This window comes from Alligator mississippiensis, chromosome 4 (assembly GCF_030867095.1).
Source record: "Alligator mississippiensis isolate rAllMis1 chromosome 4, rAllMis1, whole genome shotgun sequence".
NCBI lineage: Eukaryota > Metazoa > Chordata > Crocodylia > Alligatoridae > Alligator > Alligator mississippiensis.
The window spans coordinates 84631454-84653044 of NC_081827.1; the positions used below are offsets into that span (position 1 = coordinate 84631454).

At 42.8% G+C, this 21591-nt stretch overlaps 1 protein-coding gene across 5 annotated transcripts in view; it reads right to left on the reverse strand.

Annotated features, from left to right (window-relative positions):
• KITLG (KIT ligand) overlaps nt 1–21591 on the reverse strand; it is a 96441-nt gene that overhangs the window by 5240 nt on the left and 69610 nt on the right. For 3 of the 5 annotated variants that reach the window (XM_059726151.1, XM_019480916.2, XM_019480918.2), the window contains exons 7-9: nt 4168–4277; nt 3371–3447; nt 1047–1130 (exon numbers count right to left, since the gene is read on the reverse strand). In XM_059726151.1, coding sequence (XP_059582134.1) covers nt 1091–1130; nt 3371–3447; nt 4168–4277 — 227 coding nt within the window. In that variant the 3' untranslated portion in view covers nt 1047–1090. Of the gene's footprint in view, nt 1–1046; nt 1131–2259; nt 2973–3370; nt 3448–4167; nt 4278–20128; nt 20718–21591 lie in introns of those variants that run through there. The other 2 variants (XM_019480917.2, XM_059726152.1) reach the window with 2 other exon arrangements.

Consider the following 21591-nt stretch of genomic DNA (forward strand, 5'->3'; position numbering starts at 1 on the left):
GGAACATTAAAAGTGGAACAGATTAATCAGTTATGCTAGGGACAGGCATTACACATAAACCAGTTTAAATGATCAGAAACTGGTTTAAACCTGTAATAGAACAGCCATCCAGTTTGAAAATGGCTGAAACTGGTTTAAGATAAATCTGGTTGAGTACTATTAGACTTAACTGATTTGGCTCAAACTGGTTTTTGCAACATCTGTCCCAGATCTTTTGCTGGTTTAAGTTAAACCAGACATCCCCAGCATCCTGCCATGCTCTCTGGGTTGGGCGGAGCTCTCTGCTCCACAGCAGGGCTGGCCCCTCCCCTTTGCTCCCTGGCTGGAGCTCTGGCAGAGACTTGCAGGCACAGCAGGGACTGCTGGCTTCTCTGTGCCCCCCTCTCATTCCCCTCTCACCACTCGCTGCTTAAGCAGAGACCCCTTCCTGCTCTCTCCCACAGCACAGACTGTAGCCAGCATGTGGCATGCTAGCTAATGCTGTGTAAGGCAGACAGAACAGTGTCCACTTAGGGCTTTTTGGAGGTAATCAACAGCTCAGATGGTAATGTCTCTGCATTTCTTCCTTTGGAAAAGGCTGTTTAAGAAGAGCTTGTACTGAGTGAGGCTTTGTTTTCTGATGGGATGTTAAATGCTGATAAAAGAGCTGATAAATGCTCTGTTATCAAGGGGGTGAGGGAGTTCCCTAATCACCGTGTCCTGCCAGGCCCTGGCAACACCTCCCTCAGTTCAGCCCTGTACAAGGGAAGGAAGGGCTGCTCTAGCATCACCCCCGACCCCCCGGCTTCTAGCCTGAACCACTGCAGGCATGTGCCTGCATTTCTGGGATGTCTGTACAGTTATGAAGTGATTTAGCCTAATCAGGTTAAACTAACCTGCAAAGATTGAATTAATTCAGGCTCAGGCTTTTTGAATGTCTGTCCCTAGCCCCAGTATATACCTGTTAAGTTTATCCCTACTCTACCTTTATAGTCACTATCAATTCCATTAGGCAAAAGTTATGAAGGCTACAATTGAAATCTTAATCATCCTGTAAAAGAACTTACCAGTACATGAAACAGTAACAGTGTTGGAGAAAAAGAAGCAATGGCTACACTTGTAAAAGCTCTTTTTCTTTTTGCTGCAACATACTGGAAGACAAAAAAATAAACATTTCCATAATGATAAAATTTCCAGGGCATGGCAGCAGTGAAAGAAAGGCCTCATATATTAGTCACCCCTCCCCTATCCCCCCCCCCCCCATATTTACAAGCCTCACTGGGATGTTTGAGAGTAATAGTGAAACACCCCTAAGACATATTTGCTGTTATGTTTAGTTATAGTACAATATTACACTTTCTTAGTGGGAGAAGGGAAAGAAGAGGTAATATTTTACATTTTTAATAAGACTTTTGATAGGGAAAACATCCTATTTTACCTCCTCAAAAGGTAGCCTCTTGCATTTAACTAAATGGTATCATATCTTTTGTTCCCTGAAACAAGATTTTGAACTGCCTCCGGGTAGAAGCCCAATTTCAAGAGTCACAGTACAGATGCTGGGAAAGTTATTTGTAGTAACAGTTATATTTGATGAATATAATGTCTTTCTTCTTTCAATGAATGCTGCATGAATAGGCTGACATTTACAAAGTTGTTAGCTATTTGAAACTGGTTAAATATACTAAAATTTTCAGTATAAGGTTTCACAAGTTATTAAAATTAGGAATTTAGGAATTGGATGTTGGAACACTAACTAGTCCAATAGATTTTAGAGCAATGGCCAGCACCAGATGTTTCAGAAAAAGGTGTAAAAAGCCTATAATGGGCATATTTTAGAAATTCTGACTCCCGGAATAGTTTTTATCCTAATCTCTTATAGTTAAGTATAGAAGTAAGCCTCAAGTAGAAGGTAAAATATACCTTCCAAAACTTTTAAAAATTAGTTATTATAACACTGGATATTCCTGTTACTTACTTAAATGTTTTTTTTAATTTCCCTTAAATTTTTGCTTATGCAATTTCCAAAGGCTACTCTGAATATCTTAAAATATGTATTATTAGTGATATGTAAGTACTTGAAACATGTAGATTTTTTCTTCTTGCCAAATGGATTAAACTTAAAAAAAAAGACCTTAGAGAAAGCAAAAAGGTTCAAGATGGCATTTTGAACATACTTATCTGAGTATTTATAATACATTTACTAACTGTGGATGTTACTGCTAGTCAAACAAATTCTAGGTACTTATATGGTCCCCATCCTATAGTGAGAGTGACAAAAAATTCTTATTTATAGAAAAGTTTTATTAAACATATTCAATGAAAACATATTAAACATATTACAAGCACTGTTAAGGAGAGTTGGTTTCTGCTCAATATTAATCCAGGTCTATGCAGGACAGTAAATGAAAAAAATCCCCTTCTATTTGTTGATCCCCATATAGGTCTAATCATATTTGGGATTGGCTCCATACCATGCACTGCCTTCAATGCAGAGTGCTTCAGTAGTGTTACCTTTTACCTGTGACCATTTCTTCTGATTTAGCACATTTCACCTTGAAGCAGTGAGTACAGAAAGAAGGAAGTCAGCTGCATCTAGCCTTCCCTTACAGCTAACATTGGTATCAAAACCCCCAAAAAGAGAGAGGCCACCACACCACACCTTTCTCTTTCCTCATGCTGCAGTACCTGGTTAGTCCTTTTACAGCTGCAGTTGGACAAGAATCTGAGAGTCCTACAAGGGACCTATTATGAGGGATAGGGTAGAAATGGTATAATTTCTCTATCAACCACTGTAACATGAGAAAATTACTGATGGAAGAAAAGGAAGTTAGTTCTCTACTCCAGTACTGAAAAACAGAAGCGATGATAGACAGTTCTGATAACCTGAAGGAATGTGATCCCAGCCAGTCTTCCTCAGTCTTCATTTCTAATTTGTTGAGGAAGAAGTAGTCTGTAGCTCCTTCCCATGCTCTCAACAGTAATTTCAGTGAAAGCTGGGAAAAAAAGGTGGTGGACTTTGCCATTCAATGTACTCTGAATTCTGTAGCAGAATTCCCTCCCTTAATATCACATGCAGGCACAGAACTTTCTGGCTTCTGAGTGCTTAATTTTGCAACAGTAATGTCCCTTTAATGGAATTTTTGTATACAGAAAAAACGTAACATTTAAAATTAAAATAGGAGCACGCTTTAAGGAACATGCTTTGGGCACAAATTCTTCCTAAGGTTCTTTTATGACAAAGAATCTTGACATTACTTTTTCTTTTCTCTTTTTTTTTCTTTTGGCTCTAAGCACATCTATCTGAGATTGCCAGTTCTTAACATTTCTTTCAAAATAATATTTGATTATTTAAAGATAAGTTATATGTGAGGATTGAAGTGGAGCAAAATACCTTATCTCATTTTCTTCTCGACAGTCACTACCCCGTTCAGTTTCTTCACTTTCTGGTTTAGATTTGGGATGTGTTTTCTAGGAGCAAAGTACATTAAATACAGATGTTACTTTATAGTTGTATTAACAATTATAAATATTCAGTTATATTTTTCAATACCAATTGAGACTTTTTACAGTATAAGCCAAATTTTGTCTGCAGTAAGATTCTTATGCACTTCTTATGTCAAGTGACTGCTTGAATGCATGTTAGAATGCATGTGTGATACAGCTTAGCTATTACAGGTATGTACATTTTAGTATGGGTGTATATACATGCATAAAATATATACACATATAACATTTTTATATATTAGTGTGTGTGCATGTGTATATATAGACTGCTACTTATTATCATGGCCTATATATATGTGTGTGTGTGTGTGTGTGTGTGTGTGTGTGAGAGAGAGAGAGAGAGAGAGATAATATTCCATGATAAATTCATGATAAATGGAAGTTAAAGGACTAGCACATAAGGTCATAATGGGACACCTTGGCTCACGGTTCCTTAATTTTTGGTCCAATGGTATTTTGTTAGTTTACTACCACATACGATATTTTAAAATTGGTGTGGGGAGGGGCTAGGATAAAATTGGTGGGGTGGGGATATTAGAAGAACAAAGAAAGTTTGAACAGAGAAATACAAATTTGAACAGTACATATTTCACATCATGATGAGATGATTCTAGTTATGAAAACCAGGAATTCCTACAAGAGTAATTTAAATAGTGCCTCTATATGAATACTGGTATTTCTCACCTTCCAGCATACTGCTCCCAAAGCAAGGCCAATAAGAAGAGAAAACAATGATGGCAATGCTATGCTTATCCCTTGCAGGCTAGAGCTGCTAGTGTAGCCAAGTGTATCCTCTGTAATTAAAAGCAATTTAGTTAGTGAACACAGATTTATGAACCAAATATCTTCAGGGTATCATTATCAACAAAATCACATTTATGTACCACTTGCATAATATGGCAGCTCTCAGTATCCCTGCTAGCAAAGAAAAACACTGCAAGATACACCTTCAAAGTGTTTTGTTTGTTGGATGTATTCTTCATGCGAGTATTTTACAGGGAAATTTGTTACCATTGCATAAAAGTACTTTTCAGAGCTTTGAAATCTATGCCTATTAATTCTATCATTAATGTGAGTTTTTTTGGTCATTGGTAAAGTATACTTCAACAAAAGTTTCTATTCTCTCCATCCCTCATTTATTGGATATTCAGTCCATAATATCTTGCAAGGTTTTATTTTATAAACTGAAAGTAATTCATAAGAGAAACAGATCTATAGTACTTCTATAGACTTGTATTATTATTTAATTTCTGCAAGACCTAACGCTGTGGTAGGTTGGCACTCTGCCCAGAGATCCAGGCTGGCAGATGGCTGGTTAAGGATACTGGGGCTACTCAAGAGAAGTTAGTTTAACAAAACCATCACAATAGGCCAGACTTCCCTCCCTTCAAATTCCTGTGGGAAACTTATTGACTTCAATATGACCAGGCCTTTTTTAAGTCTGGCTGTATGCTACTTTGTAGTTATCATTTCTTGTAGCAATGTTTGTTTTTAAGGTTTATGCAGGAGGTCCCAACTCCTGTCCTTTGAAATGCACAAGCATTTTGACCTCAGCAGGAGTTGTGTTCATGCTGAAGCCAAAATCTGACCTCCCAGTTACTTAATCAAGGGAAGGATGTGAAACTTCTATGGAGTATAGACCTAGCTTCTGTCACAACCCAAAGTTGTGATTTTTATTTTGTGTGTGCTTTGGCACTGCTAAATTATTTTCCCACCAAATTTGCAGCTTTCTTTGCAGTGTGCATTTCTTCTTTGCATCTGAGAAATGCTCGTTGCAAAGAGTTCCCGCCATTTGTATTAGAATTCGAGCCCCATTATTGGCTTGTATTAAATTATGCACACGTGGCGGCTAGTGATTGGCTTGCTAGCCGTATAAAGAGCTTGGGTGGTTTCCACCCAAGTCGGAGAGAGAAAAAGAAAGAGAGAACACCAGGAGGAGGAGTCTTCACCCTGTGTGAAGATCTCTAAGCGCTGCGGATCCTTTCGGACCCAACGCATTTCTTAATAGGCAACAGGGGTCTGATCAGCCTCTGGCCTCTCCCCATCGCTGATTGATTCCTAGACGTATCCCTCCCTGCGCGCAAAAGAGACGGATCCACGGAGCTTTGACAACTCCGTAGGAGAGAACGAATTTGTCGTAGTCCTCAAACGAGGATTTAAGCGGAGCTGTGCCTGGAAACTGTCCAGCCTACACCGCGACCATCTTCGGTGTAAGTAAACAATCTTGAATCAACCACTAAGCGTCCGTGACTAATTCTAGCTCGCCGCTGGTTTTCTCTGACCCCGTGTGCCCGGGCTGCTGGCCACAGCCCGCGTGCACAAAAGGGCCCCGGATCGCTCCCGGCCCGTACAGCTTCCACCTTCTAAAATGCAAACTAAGACACAGGAAATTTTTTTATAGCTGCCTAGTGCCTACCTAGTTTTAGTTCATATCTGGAGCTGGAGGCTGCAATTAAAATGATACATAATCAAAATAAAAGGGAAAGCAGTGGAAAAAAATCACTGAGGTTAGATAAATAATTTGAAGTCAGTGTTGACAGCATGTGAAACTACTGAGCAAGTGATGCATGCAAAGAGCAAATTATGGTAGTAAGTAGCTAAGACATACTGCCTTAATCAAGGGTATACATGATATATTGTTAAGCAGCCTTTAAAATGCATAACTTAAATTTAGAAAGGAGCCTTCTCACTTTTGATTGGTGATCAGCTTTAAGGCCTTTCTGACCCACTGGTTTTTACTTTATAGTTGCCACAAAGATCCTTTGTAACCTATTCCATCTTTCATGTGTCAGTGTAAATACAGTTTAACTGTAATGTATGGTTTTACAAAGTTTGGGTCCTAAGATGGGTTGAAATTTACAAAGATTCTGAAGGTCCACCAACACTAAAGGGAAATGCTGGTTAAGCAGAATAAATAACTGATTATTGGAAAAATTGAAAGGATAGATTTTTCTGTATGGAAGGTGATTAAGACTGCTAGACACATTAGGAAAGCTGAATAGAGGAAAAGACTCTAAAGAGAAGTCCATTCACATCACCTCATGAAGAAGGCTGCACGTATACAAGTTCATGAATGAGTTAGTCTATAAGGTCCCACCCAACCCTGCCTCTTACAGAGGCATTTGTTAACCTGGTTTCCTTTGCCTTTGGCTGCATTGCTTCCAAAGCATTTACAGGGAACAAAGAACAGGCAGTCTACAAAACTCATCTTTTATTACACCTTCACACTATTCAAATGGATTATATGTATTTACTGTGACCTATTTGAATAGTGGGAAGGTGCCTATATATATATAGGCATAGGAGGATTTGCTGACCTGTATTTCAGAAATTTAGGGTCATGGTTCCTTTGGTATCTGAGCATCATGTAGCTATGATCCAAATGAGGCATCATAAATAATTAAGAAATGAATCTGTATTATAATTTTACCTGAACACAGTCAGATCATATTTTTAGAAGCATTTGACTTATGGTTCTTGTGGAAGAAAGAATTCTGAATTCCTTTTACCCAGTCATATTTCTGCATACAACATCTACCAGTTACACAACTAAAATATGTACCTCAAGCTATAGGTACTCCCATTTGTAAAGCTTTACTCAGTATATACTAGGGGGAAAAAAAAGTGAACAAGATTCCAAAGAAAGGCATGTATTTCTGAAGGTGACATGAAGCAGAAAAGCTATTTGATAATGTGTTATCTGAGGTAATGTCTATAACTTACCAAAATCTCTCCACCTACTCTATATTGCCGAGGTCAGTAGACAATGACAAGTATGTAGACATTTACATACACTTTTAGCAAATATCATTCAACATGGTGAGTTATAACGGTATTCAGGAAATTGCTATATTTTCAAATTTGTTAATATATACTTCAAAGAGTCATTAGACCATATACAAATTTGATTTAAAATCACATATCAACAATTCAGAAAATCTTCCTTTTGGCAAGAATTTGTCCATTTAATTTTCTCTTTTTCCTTTCAGATTTACACAAATCTTAAAAGGACTATTTGGTTAGCTTTATATAGAATGTAAAACATATAAACATAAACTAATACACATGACTAATCAGGTCCTGAAATTGTCTTATCCATTCGATAATGCTTTCAAAGATTACTTGAGGTTTATACAGTAATGGACTACCAAGAGTCAGGAGACTGAAATTAGCCATGAATTGTATTATCATGTGACATTTATTTCCGATAACATTTAAAATGGCCTAAGTAATCTTAAAACGAAGAAGATTGGCCCCCAAGGAGATCTAAAGATAGATCAGGAAACAAGAATGAGGAAATGGTACAATATAGAATCATAGAAAATGAGAGTTGGAAGGGACCTTAGGAGGTCATCTAGTCTAACCCCCTGATCAAAGCAGGACCAGCCCAGACTGGATCATCTCAGCCAAGGATGGAGAGTCTACAACCTTTCTGGGTAACCTGTTCCAGCGCTTCACGACTCTCCTAGTGAGAAAGTTTTTCCTAATATCCAACCTAAACGTCTCTTGCTGAAACTTGAAACCATTTTTCCTTGTTCTGTCATCTGCCACCACTGAGAACATATAATAATACATTCATATACTTATATGTTAAGTAGGTTATATGTAAACTCTTCTCATATGAATCATAGCACAGATAGGTCTTTAAAAGCAGGAATCTTTTTCAGAGTAGGACATATGCTCAATGTGGGTATTTAGTGTTCGTGGGATGGCATGAAGGCAGAGTGCTTTGCGTGACTGGCTGATCTGAGTGGGTAAACTTCACACTGGGAGACCAGAGGGCACCATGGCATGAGAGAAAAGAAATGAGACAGAGGATAGAGGGCCATTACAGTCATTCTGATTTTTATTTGAAATTTTTATTTCATTATAAAAGAGTTTTCAACCCCCAAATGTGGAAAGAGCCACTGAATTAAGACTTTGGTTTCAGCAGATTTAGGGCTTACTTGTTTCTACATTTACCTTCCCTTTATGTAATCGCTAATAGGCTTACATTACCATAACCTTTAGATATCTCAAATGGTGGAAATAACTAGTTGCGTAGCTGCTCTTAGGCTAGGGACAGATATTCAAAAACTTGAGCCTGAATTGATTCAACCTTTGCAGGTTAGTCTCACCTGGCTAGGCTGAACTGGTATGTAACTGGACAGACATTCTCTGGACTGAGGAAATTCAGGCACATGCCTGAGGTGGCTCAGGTTAGAACCTGGGGGGCACTAGGGTAGCCCGCCCTTCCCTTCCACAGTACTGAGCTGAGGGGGGCATGGCCAGGCCCTGGCAGGATATTCTGATTAGGGAGGTCTGCCTGCAACATCCCAGGCTTTTCCCCACTGGCTGCTCAAGTGGCTGGAGTGTTGCGAGATTCCAGCTCCCTGCTAGCACCCTGAGGCAAGGCCGGGAGGGGAGGGAGGGTGCAGTACACACATCTGATGATGATATGGAGCCTTTCAATGTCCCCCTCTGCTTCTTTATACTGTGTGCAGAAAACTGACAGGCAAGCAAGTCCGTAGGAGGTTAATAAGTGTTTATCACCCCATCAGCAAAACAACAGCCTCTCTCCATTACTTCAAACTCTTCTTAAACAGCTTACCAGCTGATCTGTTGATTAGCTCCAAAAAGCCTTAAGTGGTCACTGTTCTGTCTGTCTGTCCCAGTGAAATTGGAGACGCACACAGACACCTTGGCATTAGCAAGCATACCACATGCCTTGGGGCTGGGGTCTGTGCTGTGGGAGATGGAAGGGAGGGTGGGATTCCTGCTTGAGCAGCAAGCAGCGAGGGGGGAGTAGGGCAGAGAGAAGCCAGGCAGACCCTTCTCTACGTGCAGTCTCTTCCAGAGCCCCAGCAAGGGAGCAGAGGGGAGGGGCCAGCTCTGCTGTAGAGCAGAGAACCCCACCCAGCCCAGCCCGAAGAGCATGGGCGGATGCTGGGGGTGCCTGGTTTATCTTAAACCAGCAAGGGGTCTGTGACAGACATTGCATAAACCTGTTTGAGGCAAATCAGTTAAGTCTGATACTACAGTCAATCAGGTTCATCTCAAATTGGTTTCAGGCATTTTTAAACTGGTTCATATGCACTGATCATTTGTTCTGTTACAGATTTAAACCAGTTTCTGATCACTTAAACTGGTTTATGTGTAATGTCTGTCCCTAGCCTTAATGTCCATTAAAGTCTCTAGTAGTCATTTGGTTACCTAGCCATGGATGGAGAGAAAGAGAATCTGAGAGAATAATCCTTCCTTGTGGAACCGGGTTTACCTTCCAATAACTACAAGCAGTTCTGGGAGCTATTCCGTGCTGGAGCACTGTAGTCAATAATAGCAAAAGTTACATGCCTTGAACATGATATATGTTAGAATTTGCATAAACTTGAAGATTATATCGTCTATTTCTGGAACTTGACTGATAGAGTACAGAATTGAGGGGTTTTTGTAAATTGTCACTGGAAGCAGTGGCAATCCCTCATGGTTGAGGATGATCACTCCCATGGGTCAAGTGAAAAGTTGCAAATTAGTCTACTGATAGATAAGACAGCTGATCCTAGAGCTGCATACTCTCTGGCAAACACCACAGGTGGTGGTTACTGGGAGGGTTGGACCATGGATTTCTCAGTGTTGTTTCCTTTCTTTCCATTTCTCTCATTTTTCTGCCTCCAGGGCAGGATGGTTTTCCTCAAAGTTAGATGTATCTTCTCTCACAAGATGTAGCCATGTAGCCCTGTCACGGTCTAGTTTTTTCCAATTTGTGGTGTCAATACCACACTTCTTAATGTTCACTTTGAGGGTGTCCTTAAAGCATTTCCTTTGGCCCTGTCACAGAACACTGAGGCGCTCTGTGCCTGCAGAGGAAAAAAACTGCTAGGGAAGGAGCCCTAGCAGTGATTACGGAGCACAGCTGTGGGTTACCGGGGCAACTAATGAGTCATCTGGCCGGAAGGGGCAGGGCCTGGCCCTTATAAAGCCCAGAAGCAGAGGCCTGAGGCAGTTCCTTGCCAGCAGCCAGAGAGGCAGGAGCTCCTGGAGTAATGGTGCAGGTAGAAGCCTAACAGCAGGTACCGCTTGACTGAAGTTGAGCAATGTTGTTGTAGCCAGGCGGCTTCCATTTGAGTTATAGCCAGGAGGCTCAAGTTTGTGTTTGCTGTTTGTTAATACCGGTGGTTTGGGTGAGGCTATTGGGGTTGGAGAAGGCCTCATAGGGACCCACAGGGGTGTGGGGCCCTAGCACCAGTGAGGGCGCAGTATCCTCATAGGAGGCCCACAATAGCATGGGGATCCAGGCGCCAGTAAGGGTGCAACTTACGGGGTGCTTAGACCCCAGCCCCAGAGAGGGGCGTTTTGAGAAGCCCAGTGCGGGCGTGACAAGCCCCAGAGAGAGGGCCCGATTGAGAAGCCCAGGACTGGCACAATGAGCCCCAGGAAGGGGGCAACTTAGAGAAGCCCAAGTTGGGCACAGCAAGCCCCAGAAAGGGGGCCACCTTACTGAGAGGCCCAAGGGTGGGCGCGGAAAGCCCAGAGAGGGGGCAGCACTGTGGAAGGCCCCAGAGAAGGGGGCAGCACTGCGGAGAGCCCAGAGCGGGGCGCAGTTTACGGGGTGCGTAGACCCCAGCCCCAGAGAGGGGGCAGTACTTAGAGAAGCCCAAGTTGGGCACAGCAAGCCCTAGAAAGGGGGCCATCTTAGTAAGATGCCCAAGTTGGGCACGACGAGCCCCAGAAAGGGGGCAGCACTAAGGAGAAGCCCAAGTGTGGGCACAGAGAGCCTCAGACAGGGGGCAATATTTTAAGACGCCCAGGTCGGGCACGGTGAGCCCCAAAAGGGGGGGTTGCAAGACTGAGAAGCCCAAGTTGGGTACAGCAAGCCCCAGAACGGGGACCACCTAATTGAGAGGCCCAAGTTGGGCACGGCAAGCCCCAGGAAGGGGGTCATCTTAGTAAGAAGCCCAAGTGTGGGCGCGGAGAGCCCCAGATAGGGGGCAGTATTATTGCGAGGCCCAAGTTTCAGCGCTGGGAGCCCCAGATAAGGGATCGCATTGTAGGGGGCCCAAGTTGGGCACCAGAAAGCCCCAGGAGGGGGCAGCAAAGGAAGGAAGGTCCGGGGAGAACAGTAAGGGGCCAAAACAGGGACCGAATAGAGATAACAGCGATTTCATCTGCGAGGCTTGGGCTGCGGTATTGGGGAGGAAAGGAGCCTCAGACAGCGCCCCCAGCGGAGGCGGCAGGACAGGGGCAGCCTCCCGCTAATTAATTAATTATTCAATTAAGATCAAGGCGTGGCAGGAAAGACAAGGCGGGCGGTTGCCCAGAGACAGGTGCATGGGCCACATTGAGGGCGGCCCAGTGTGTCGACCTGTCACAGGCCCCCACATGTCCTTGTCCTTGGTTGAGTTGTGAGTATAGCAGTTGTTTCAGTAAACATACATCAGGTATGTGCACACAGTGGCCTGTCCACCACAGCTGATGTTGAATAATCAGCACTTGTATGCTGGTAGTTTTAGCATCAGTGAGGACATTGGCACAACTGTGTTATGATCCTCTCACTTTATGCCAAGGATCTTCTGGAGGTAGTGCTGCTGATGGTGTTCCAGACTTTTCAGGTAGTCCCTGTAGGTCACCAAAGCTTCACAGCTGTAGAGAAAAGTTGGAATTACCATAGCCTTATATAGTAGGAGATTTCATAGATTCATAGATGTTAGGGTCAGAAGGGACCTCAATAGATCATCGAGTCCGACCCCCTGCATAAGCAGGAAAGAATGCTGGGTCTAGATGACCCCGGCTAGATGCTCATCCAACCTCCTCTTGAAGACCCCCAGGGTAGGGGAGAGCACCACCTCCCTTGGGAGCCTGTTCCAGACCTTGGCCACTCTAACTGTGAAGAAGTTCTTCCTAATGTCCAATCTAAATCTGCTCTCTGCTAGCTTATGGCCATTGTTTCTTGTAACCCCCGGGGGCGCCTTGGTGAATAAATACTCACCAATTCCCTTCTGTGCCCCTGTGATGAACTTATAGGCGGCCACAAGGTTGCCTCTCAACCTTCTCTTGCGGAGGCTGAAAAGGTCCAGTTTCTCTAGTCTCTCCTCATAGGGCTTGGTCTGCAGGCCCTTAACCATACGAGTGGCTCTTCTCTGGACCCTCTCCAGGTTATCCCCATCCCTCTTGAATTGCGGCGCCCAGAATTGCACGCAGTACTCCAACTGCGGTCTGACCAGTGCCCAAAAGAGGGGAAGTATCACCTCCTTGGACCTATTCGTCATGCATCTGCTGATGCACGATAAAGTGCCATTGGCTTTTTTGATGGCTTCGTCACACTGCCGACTCATGTTCATCTTGGAGTCCACTAGGACTCCAAGATCCCTTTCCACTTCCGTGCCACCCAGCAGGTCATTCCCTAGGCTGTAAGTGTGCTGGACATTTTTCCTCCCTAGGTGCAGCACTTTGCATTTCTCCTTGTTGAACTGCATCCTGTTGTTTTCTGCCCACTTGTCCAACCTGTCCAGATCTGCTTGCAGCTGTTCCCTGCCCTCCGGCGTGTCCACTTCTCCCCATAGCTTTGTGTCATCTGCAAACTTGGACAGAGTACATTTGACTCCCTCGTCCAAGTCACTGATGAAGATATTGAAGAGTATCAGTCCAAGGACCGAACCCTGCGGGACCCCACTGCCCACACCCTTCCAGGTCGAAACCGACCCATCCACCATGACTCTCTGGGTGCGACCCTCCAGCCAATTCGCCACCCACCGGACTGTGTAGTCATCCAAGTCATAGCCTCTTAACTTGTTCACCAGTATGGGGTGGGATACCGTATCGAAGGCCTTCCTGAAGTCTAAGTATACGACATCCATCCCTCCTCCTGTGTCCAGGCATTTCGTAACCTGGGCATAAAAAGAAACTAGATTGGTCAGGCACGATCTGCCTGCCACGAACCCATGCTGGTTTCCCCTCAGCATAATTTGTCCTGCCGGGCTCTCACAAATGTGAGCCTTGATAATTTTTTCAAAGACTTTACCAAGGATGGAGGTGAGACTGACTGGCCTATAGTTGCCCGGGTCCTCCTTCCTCCCCTTTTTGAAAATGGGGACCACGTTGGCCCTTTTCCAGTCCTCCGGGACTTGGCCCGTGTGCCACGAGCGTTCAAATATTCCCACCAGTGGCTCTGCAATGATGTCGGCCAGTGCCTTCAGCACCCTCGGATGGAGCCCATCCGGGCCTGCCGACTTAAAGGCATCCAGTTCTTCCAAGTGACTCCGCACCATCTCAGGGTCTACGCATGGAAGTCTGGCACCTTGCTGCTGCCTCTCTACAACCCCAGTGAGAGACTCGTTGTGCCCCTCAGTTAGGAACACTGAGGCAAAGAACTCATTGAGGAGTTCAGCCTTGTCCCCCCTGTCTGTCACCAATTGTTTCTGCCCATTTAGCAGGGGTCCTATTCCTCCCTGGGCCTTCCTTTTACTCCCTAAATTTGTTTGAATCCTGATATCGTGACCATTGAACACATGATGATTCAGTGTTCCAAAGGAAGAGCTGGCACATTGGATCCTATGCTGGATCTCCTCATCGATGTTGGCCTTCTTTGAGAGATGGCTGCTAAGGTATGTAAGCATTCAACATTCTGCAGCTCTTGTATATCAATGAGGATTTCTGCTCAGGAGATGATTGGTCTGGAACAGGCTGGTGAAGCACTCTTGTTTGTCTGATGTTAAGAGTCAGTCACAGTCATTAGTATGCTTAAGAGAGCAGTTAAGGGCCATTTGTAGGTCCTCTTCTGTATGAGCACTGGCAGCACAATCATTCGCATACTTAAGAATCACAATCAAGGTTGAAGTAATTTTGGTTTTGTCATGGAGATGGGAAAAATTGAAAAGGTTCCTGTGCCTCCTGTACTCGGTGCCAATGCCATGTGGCAGACAGTCATGGATGTGTATCTTGATGACTGTAAGAAAGATTGAAAACAAAATTGGTGCAATCACAGAGCCCTGCTTGACACCAGTTCAAATGGCAAAGAGCTCCATAGAGGAGCCATTGCATAGGATGGAAATAGTCAGCTGGTCATGAAAGAATCTTAGGATGGTGATAATTTCCCTGGGCATCCCAGCTTTGATAAGATCTCCCATAGAGCCTCATGGTTAACAATTAAAGGCTTTGGTCAAATCAATAAAAGGCCATATATAGCTCCTGGTGTTGTTCTTAGCATTTTTCCTGGATCTGCCAGGCTGCAAAATGATGTCCATGATGCCTCTTAATGGTCTGAAGCCATATTGAGACTTGAAAAGTATTTCTTTAGCAAAAGGAAGCAGTCAATTCAGCAGAATTTGAATAAGGATCTTCCCAGTGATGGAGAGGAAGACGATACCTTGATAGTTTCCACAGTCAGACTCATCTCCCTTTTTAAATATGGTGACAATATTGGCATTTCTTAGGTAAGTGGGAATTACCTACATGTTCCAGATTTTGAGAATCAGTGGGCACATCTACAGGTGAAATTAAAGTGATGCAATAAACTCCAGAACAGTTGGAGCTGGAGTAAAGTGCTCCCAGGTGCAGCGTTACATGTGCACCCAGAGCTGAGCAGCACTTTGAGCCAGGGCAAAGCAGCCCTGGGTTAGCAGGTGTCTGGGAGGTCAGCCCCAGGTGGTGGCATCAGGGCTGCCTGGGTCACGAGGGTACAAAATCTGTGGAGCCACGTGGCTAGGTGGTAGGCAGCTCCCACATTTTAGCACCCTTGTCACCATCAGCCCCTGTCACCATCTACATGTGCATTTTAGCACAATTACTTACTCCTTCATAAGATAGTATTGTCCCCAACAGTACTATCTTATGGTGGAGTTAATTAATTTACTATACCCTACTACTGGTACATGTATAGATAGTGACATTTTACTGTAGAGCTAGTTAGTCAACTCCACCGTAAAGCACATGTGTAGATGCACCCAATATATAGAGCGTCGTGGTCATAGTTTTCCTGCCAATTTTGAAGACCTCAGCTAGTATGCCATCAGGGCCAGATTCTTTGCTGTTCTTCATCTATCTTATTGCCTAGTGGACTTCTTCAGAGGTTGGTGAATGGGCAACTGCTTCCACTACTGGATACTGCAGGATGGATTTGACAGTTTCTTCAGTCACTGTTGATTCTCAGTTCAGGAGCTTTTGGTAGTGCTCCTTCCAGTGGTTTTTTATGGACTTGTTATCTTTGAGGAGTGTATTGCCATCTTCAGATCTAAGTGGGTGAGTCTGCAAGAGCCTGGTCTGTACACAGCCTTGATAGCTCTGAAGCCGCTCCACGTTCCATGATTGTCAACATATTGTTGGATTTCTTTCACTTTCTCTTCCCACCATGTGTTTTTGATTTCTTGACTCTTCCTCTGGGCTTCAGGTTTAAGCCATTGAAAATTCCCTGATTCTGGATGTAGGATAGTTTTGCCGGTCAAAGAAAGCTTTTCTCTTCTGATCCAGAAGGGCTTTGATTTCAGTGTTGTTTTCATCTTGCTGAGATATATTTGGAAGGCTTTGCAGTGTCTAGGGATCTGGAGGAATTTGATGTTGTACTGTCTTCAGACTTATTTGGGTTGCTTTTGACATTTCAAAACAACCCTAATGGACATGATTGATCTTACTAAGTGATGATCAGGCCAGCAGTCATTGGCTCGTCTCCTAACGTGCATGATATGAACATCTTTTAGATCATGCACTCTTACAATGACCTAGTCAAGGAGGCGCCATTGTTTCAAATGGAGGTGTTGCCATGTTATCTGAAGATAGTGTCATGCAGTCTGAAGATAGTTTTAGTAATGACAAAGGTCATGCTCTGCAAATTTACTGAGTAAGAGGATGCTGTTGGAATTGGTTTTGCCTGCTCCTTCCTTCCCAACAGTGCCCCTCCACATGTTAAAGTCCCAGCCAATTTTTGCATTGGAATCTCCAAGGAGGAGGATTTTATCCTCTTTTCGGATGATAGGATTTCATTAAAGTGAGTATAAAACTATTCTCTCTCTTTTTCCTAGGCACTGAGTGTTGGGGTGTATGCACTGATGACAGTAGCAAAGAAACTGTTGGTCCGTTGGAGGTGGAGAGTCATGAGGCGCTCATTAATTCCAACAAGGAAATTCAGTCATTTGTCTGACAATCCAGTTCTTAATGGTGAAACCAAAGGTGTGCATTTGCCTGTCATTTGCAGGTTTCCCTTTCTGGAAGAACGCATAGTAACCCCTTCCTCCCTCAAATGGCCTATGTCTGCACATCTGGTCTTGCCATAATATCAATGTTGTATCATGAGAGTTCTCAGGTGACAATATCTGTTCTACATTTGGGTCTGTCACTGCTCAGGTAATCTATTAGGGTTCAAAGGACATTCCAGGATTCAAAGGACTTTTTTGTGTTTTGACTGCAATTTGAGTGATCCCCTGGAACTGGCTATCTAGTGGGGTAAGATAAGGTGGGACAGCCTATGTTTGGGGGCACCTTTTCAAGCTCCCTCCCAATGCAGGGTGAGTAGAGGGAATCCTAAAAAGGACTGCTCAGTTGGAATTGCAGCTGCCAAATCACCCTCCTGTCCCATTCGAAGGGTAAAGTATCTAACACAAGACTGCCGCCTGCATGTGGATCCATGAGTAGGGACTCCTGGTGATCATTTTGTACCTGTCACCAATCATCCATTGCCACAGGACTTTGTAGAGGTTATGGGTACTGGTGGTTGCTGATTGTGATAGATGTTGGATCCAGTGGGAGTAGCCTGTGCATGACCTGTATTATGTGAGGAGGCTGTTGCGCATTGGCAAGCACATGGATCTTGGTGGAGGAGAAAACTGTGTCCAATGACAAGGAGATCCAAGATGACAGGGGTTACTCTTCCACCACAGCCCTCATCCACCTTTGCAGCCATTGAGAAGTACGTCTTTTTCATCTGCCTGCTGCACCATTAAAGTCTTTATGTTATGTTGGACTCCTCTTCATCTGATACCTCACCTTTGACCTTATTGCAATGGGAGACCCTATCAGGTGTACAAGACTCTCAAAGGTATGCCTCTTAGGTTCATCAGTATAAAGTCGTAAGCATCCCATGAAGGTAAATTCTGACAACCAGTTATATTGATTTTAGAGAATGTACAAACTGTGCTGGCATTGTGAGTGGGGCTTGCAGTTACTACAAGTTATTACTGCTGGGCATTGTCTACACTACATTAGCGATTGCAGAAGAACTCCAAGTCTGCTGATATAGATGCACTGAAAGTTCTATCAAAATCTTCTTTGTGATGGCAGAATTATGTTCCCTCTACCGAGTGGAGTAATGCTTCTGCTGCCACCTGGGAACAGGCAGGAGTGGACACTCTCATGACATCAGCTGACTTCTGGGTCCCTTCAACCACCAGTGCCTTCTCATGCTTTGGTGGGCATGGTGGCTGCATTCTGAAGTCAGAATTTGTTATGACAGAGCATAGTAAGTATAATCATAGTTTTGACTCCCTCTCTGAATTTAAAGTTCTCCTCTGAATATGTCTATAAATTCTTTAAGATCTATATGTATGCATTAGTACAAGCCTGATGCCTCAAGACTCAAATAGAAGCAGCTGATACATGACAGGGGCACTTGCTTCTTTCCAAGACTTACACAAATAAAATGAATACTTGGAAATGAATTCCTCAGAGATTAGAAAGTCTGTCATCTTACTGAAGTGAACTTGAGAACGCTATCAAACTGAAATGAATTTAAGATTTATTATAATTAACATTAGGAGTATGATCCAGAGGAGGTAATCTGCAAGCACAAATGGGTTTAAGACTGAGAGCCCCATGAGGAGGTCAGTGTGGTCTGAATGGAACATGTAGTTTGCAGTCTTTGTAAAATCCCTACACAGCACATTTGGAACTTGAAAGCTCTGTAACAGTAAGTTACTGAGGGGCATGTGCTGACAGGTTTTGGCACTGGTAACCCTCATTAAAGTGAGTAAGAGTTGAAGCTTCCTTATACTGCTCAGAAGTACTGGTTCTGACTTAGCACGTTGCAGTATTGGGTCCTTAGTAGGGGTGTGCGAAGTGGGCTGTATTCTATTTGGCTTCGGATTCGGCCCAATTCAGATCACTGTTTGGATTCAATTCGGCCAAATCTGAATCTGAAGATTTGATTCTGATTCAGAGAATCAATGATTCGGCCATAGACACACCTTTAAAAGTTTTTTCTACATACCTCGAGGTACCAGGCATGACTGGTGGGGTGGACGGAGTGTCCCAAAGGAGCACAGGGGGGTGCCCACATACTCACAGCAAACCTCCCCACACCCCCGGCTCAGCAATCGGCCATGGGGGGACCCTGGATGCCCCCCCAGACCCAGGAGGTACCAGTTTCCAAGCCACAGGCGGTCCCCTGCATGCTCCATGGTGGACATGGTAGTAGACCGAATGTGCTTCTGGTCCACTTCTGGGTCTGCCGCTGAGTGCGCTAGGGACCCTCTCCCCACCATGCTCCCATTTAATGCTCCATCTGCCCTATCATCTCAGCGTTTGAGCCACCTGGTACCTTGAGGTATGTAGAAAAAACATATAAAGCTGTGTCTATGTATGAATCGTTGAATGTCTCCAAATCAATTTGGAGGGTTCCAATTCAATTCAGAGAGATTAAAGAGTCTCCTGATCAAATTTGGATTTGGAGATTTGGCGGCCGAATTGGGCTGAATCTCTGCTGAATTGAATCGGCGACTGAAGCTTCACATAGCCCTAGTCTTTAGTATTTAGAAACAAAATTCTTCAGCTGAGAAATAAAATTCTTTACAAATGGGGGTAATGTTCAAATAGGGTCCCTATTCCAGCTGGAAATAATACCAGTTTATACTGACAAGCCTCTCCACTGCACAACACAATTTACTGACTTCAGTGCCTTGACAGAAAAATTTGGGGGCCTGATACATCTTGGTGGTGGGGGTGGGGGCACCTCCCATTTTGAAACAAAACAATAGGGATTATATTTGAATTCTAAGATGAATTCATAAACACTACTGGCAACTATTTTATTCCTTATATGCTAATGTCTCTTAAGAAAGAACATTTTCATAATTTTTGGGGGTCCCTCATATGTGGGGCCTGGTAAAACTGTAATCCTATTTTCTCTCTCTCATAGGCCCTGACTGAGCTATCCTCTGCTCAGAACTGTGTATGTAGATTTAGCAAGACATTACAATTCAAATTACATGCCAGCTTCTATTATATATATCTGTCTCAAATACATTTGTACAAGATGTCTCCTCAGCTCCAAAGCAATCAGCACAATAGCCTATCTGTAAAACTTCAGTGTCTCTCTCACCCATTAATTAAGTTATTCCCATAATTAAAGAATTGATGGAAAGAAACAGAATGGAATGTCATTTCAATTTTTTGGAAGTAATTCATTAGCACTTGAAGATATTTGCTGAATTAGAAAGTATTCCATCCTTATTTGTCATAATTAAAGATCTACCTGGAAATACTTGGGGATCTGTATATAAAAATGTAAAGAACATTCACTGGTGTTTTTTGTGCTACACAATATTGGGGGGGGGGGGGGGGGAAGAGGTAAAAACTCCAGGAAGAGAGAAGTATATAATATGAAAGAAAGGAGTGCTGAACTTTTTGTGACAATACAAGTGGAATTACTGAGCTATGATGCATGAAAAATACTGGTACAAGTCCATTTGTTTGAATTTTTAATAGGATAACATAAGAGTAATCAACTGGGATGATCAAGACTAAGTTTGATTATTCTGCTTGGTTTAAATCAGGTGAAAGAACAGGGATCATTAGGACACAAGTCCCTGATCCTGCACCTTTTTTCGGTGCAGAAGGACCATTTCATGTGACTTCACAGGATTCTGTATAGCAGAGCATTGTATCGGCAATCCCTTCCAGTCGAGGATGATTGTCTTCCATGATTGCTTTATCTGTGGTCCAAAGATGGCTTACAAGGCCAATCTAGGATCAACAGACTCTGCAGCAACTTAGGCACATGTTTCTGTGTGGGGTGGGTGGCTCTGGATTCTTGATTCAGTCCATGATGAGTTATTTCTGCTGCTCCCATTTTTCTGTCTCCTGTTCTTGTGGTAAAGTTTCAAAGTACTGAGATCCTTGCAACAGACTCTTCCTCCATTTGGGGAAGTCCTGGGAGATAGTATCCCATGAGTTGATGTTGATGTTATTTTTTTTCAAGTTGACCTTGAGGACATCCTTGAAGCACTTCCTCTGCCCTCCTTTTATATACAATTGAACAATTGGCAGTACTGCAACTTAAAAATTTATTTAAAAATTTCAATAAGATAGATGGTAAAATACAAAAGTAAAGCACCATTCTGAAGAAGCTGAGTTTATCTTTTTTCAGTAAACAAATAATTTTATTTAGGGGTAGGTGGAAGGAAAAATATACTAGAACATATAATAACCCCACATCCTATACAACCTGATTTAACATGGCACAACTACCATCCAGACAAAATGAGGATGGGATCAATTGCCTGGATTCCCATTTATTCTTCGGTTAGTTTGGGTAGAATATATTTAGTGTAAATCTTGTCAGAAGAGAGAGGAGGAAAGGAGCTTAAGACGACTGACAGAATTTTTTCCCTTTTGCATTCTGAGAGCACACTGATTTACTTGCATTTTAATTTTATTAAGCTGCAAAAAACTTCTCAAACACAGCTGTTGAAATAAACATTGATTCAAAATGTAAAAAAAACCTTAAATAAAGCTAATTTAAAAACCTTAAATAAAGCTCATACTATACACAGAGTTCCATTTTAAATTATTCTTTTACATTTCACATTTTTACCAAGTGCAGTTTAGAATTCAAAGCAGTTTCCGAGTCATCTTTTCCTGTAAGCAGATTTATTAATAGATGCAATATGTATAATTTGTCGTTCACCTGGAAGAATACGATTGTAAACACAAAGAATTTCTATAAAAATAGTCTAAAAATCATTATTGAAACTGTTTTTTCTTCTTAAAAATATCTGATTGTAGAGAGAAATGGTCATAAACTCTGGCAGTGTTTTTCATGAAAATTTTCAAGTAACTTATTCACTGACATAATGTAGTTTCTGTAGAGAGATTTATTTTCCTGATTCCCCCTTTGCATGCTTTTTCAAGTGTTTTCAATGCTTTCTT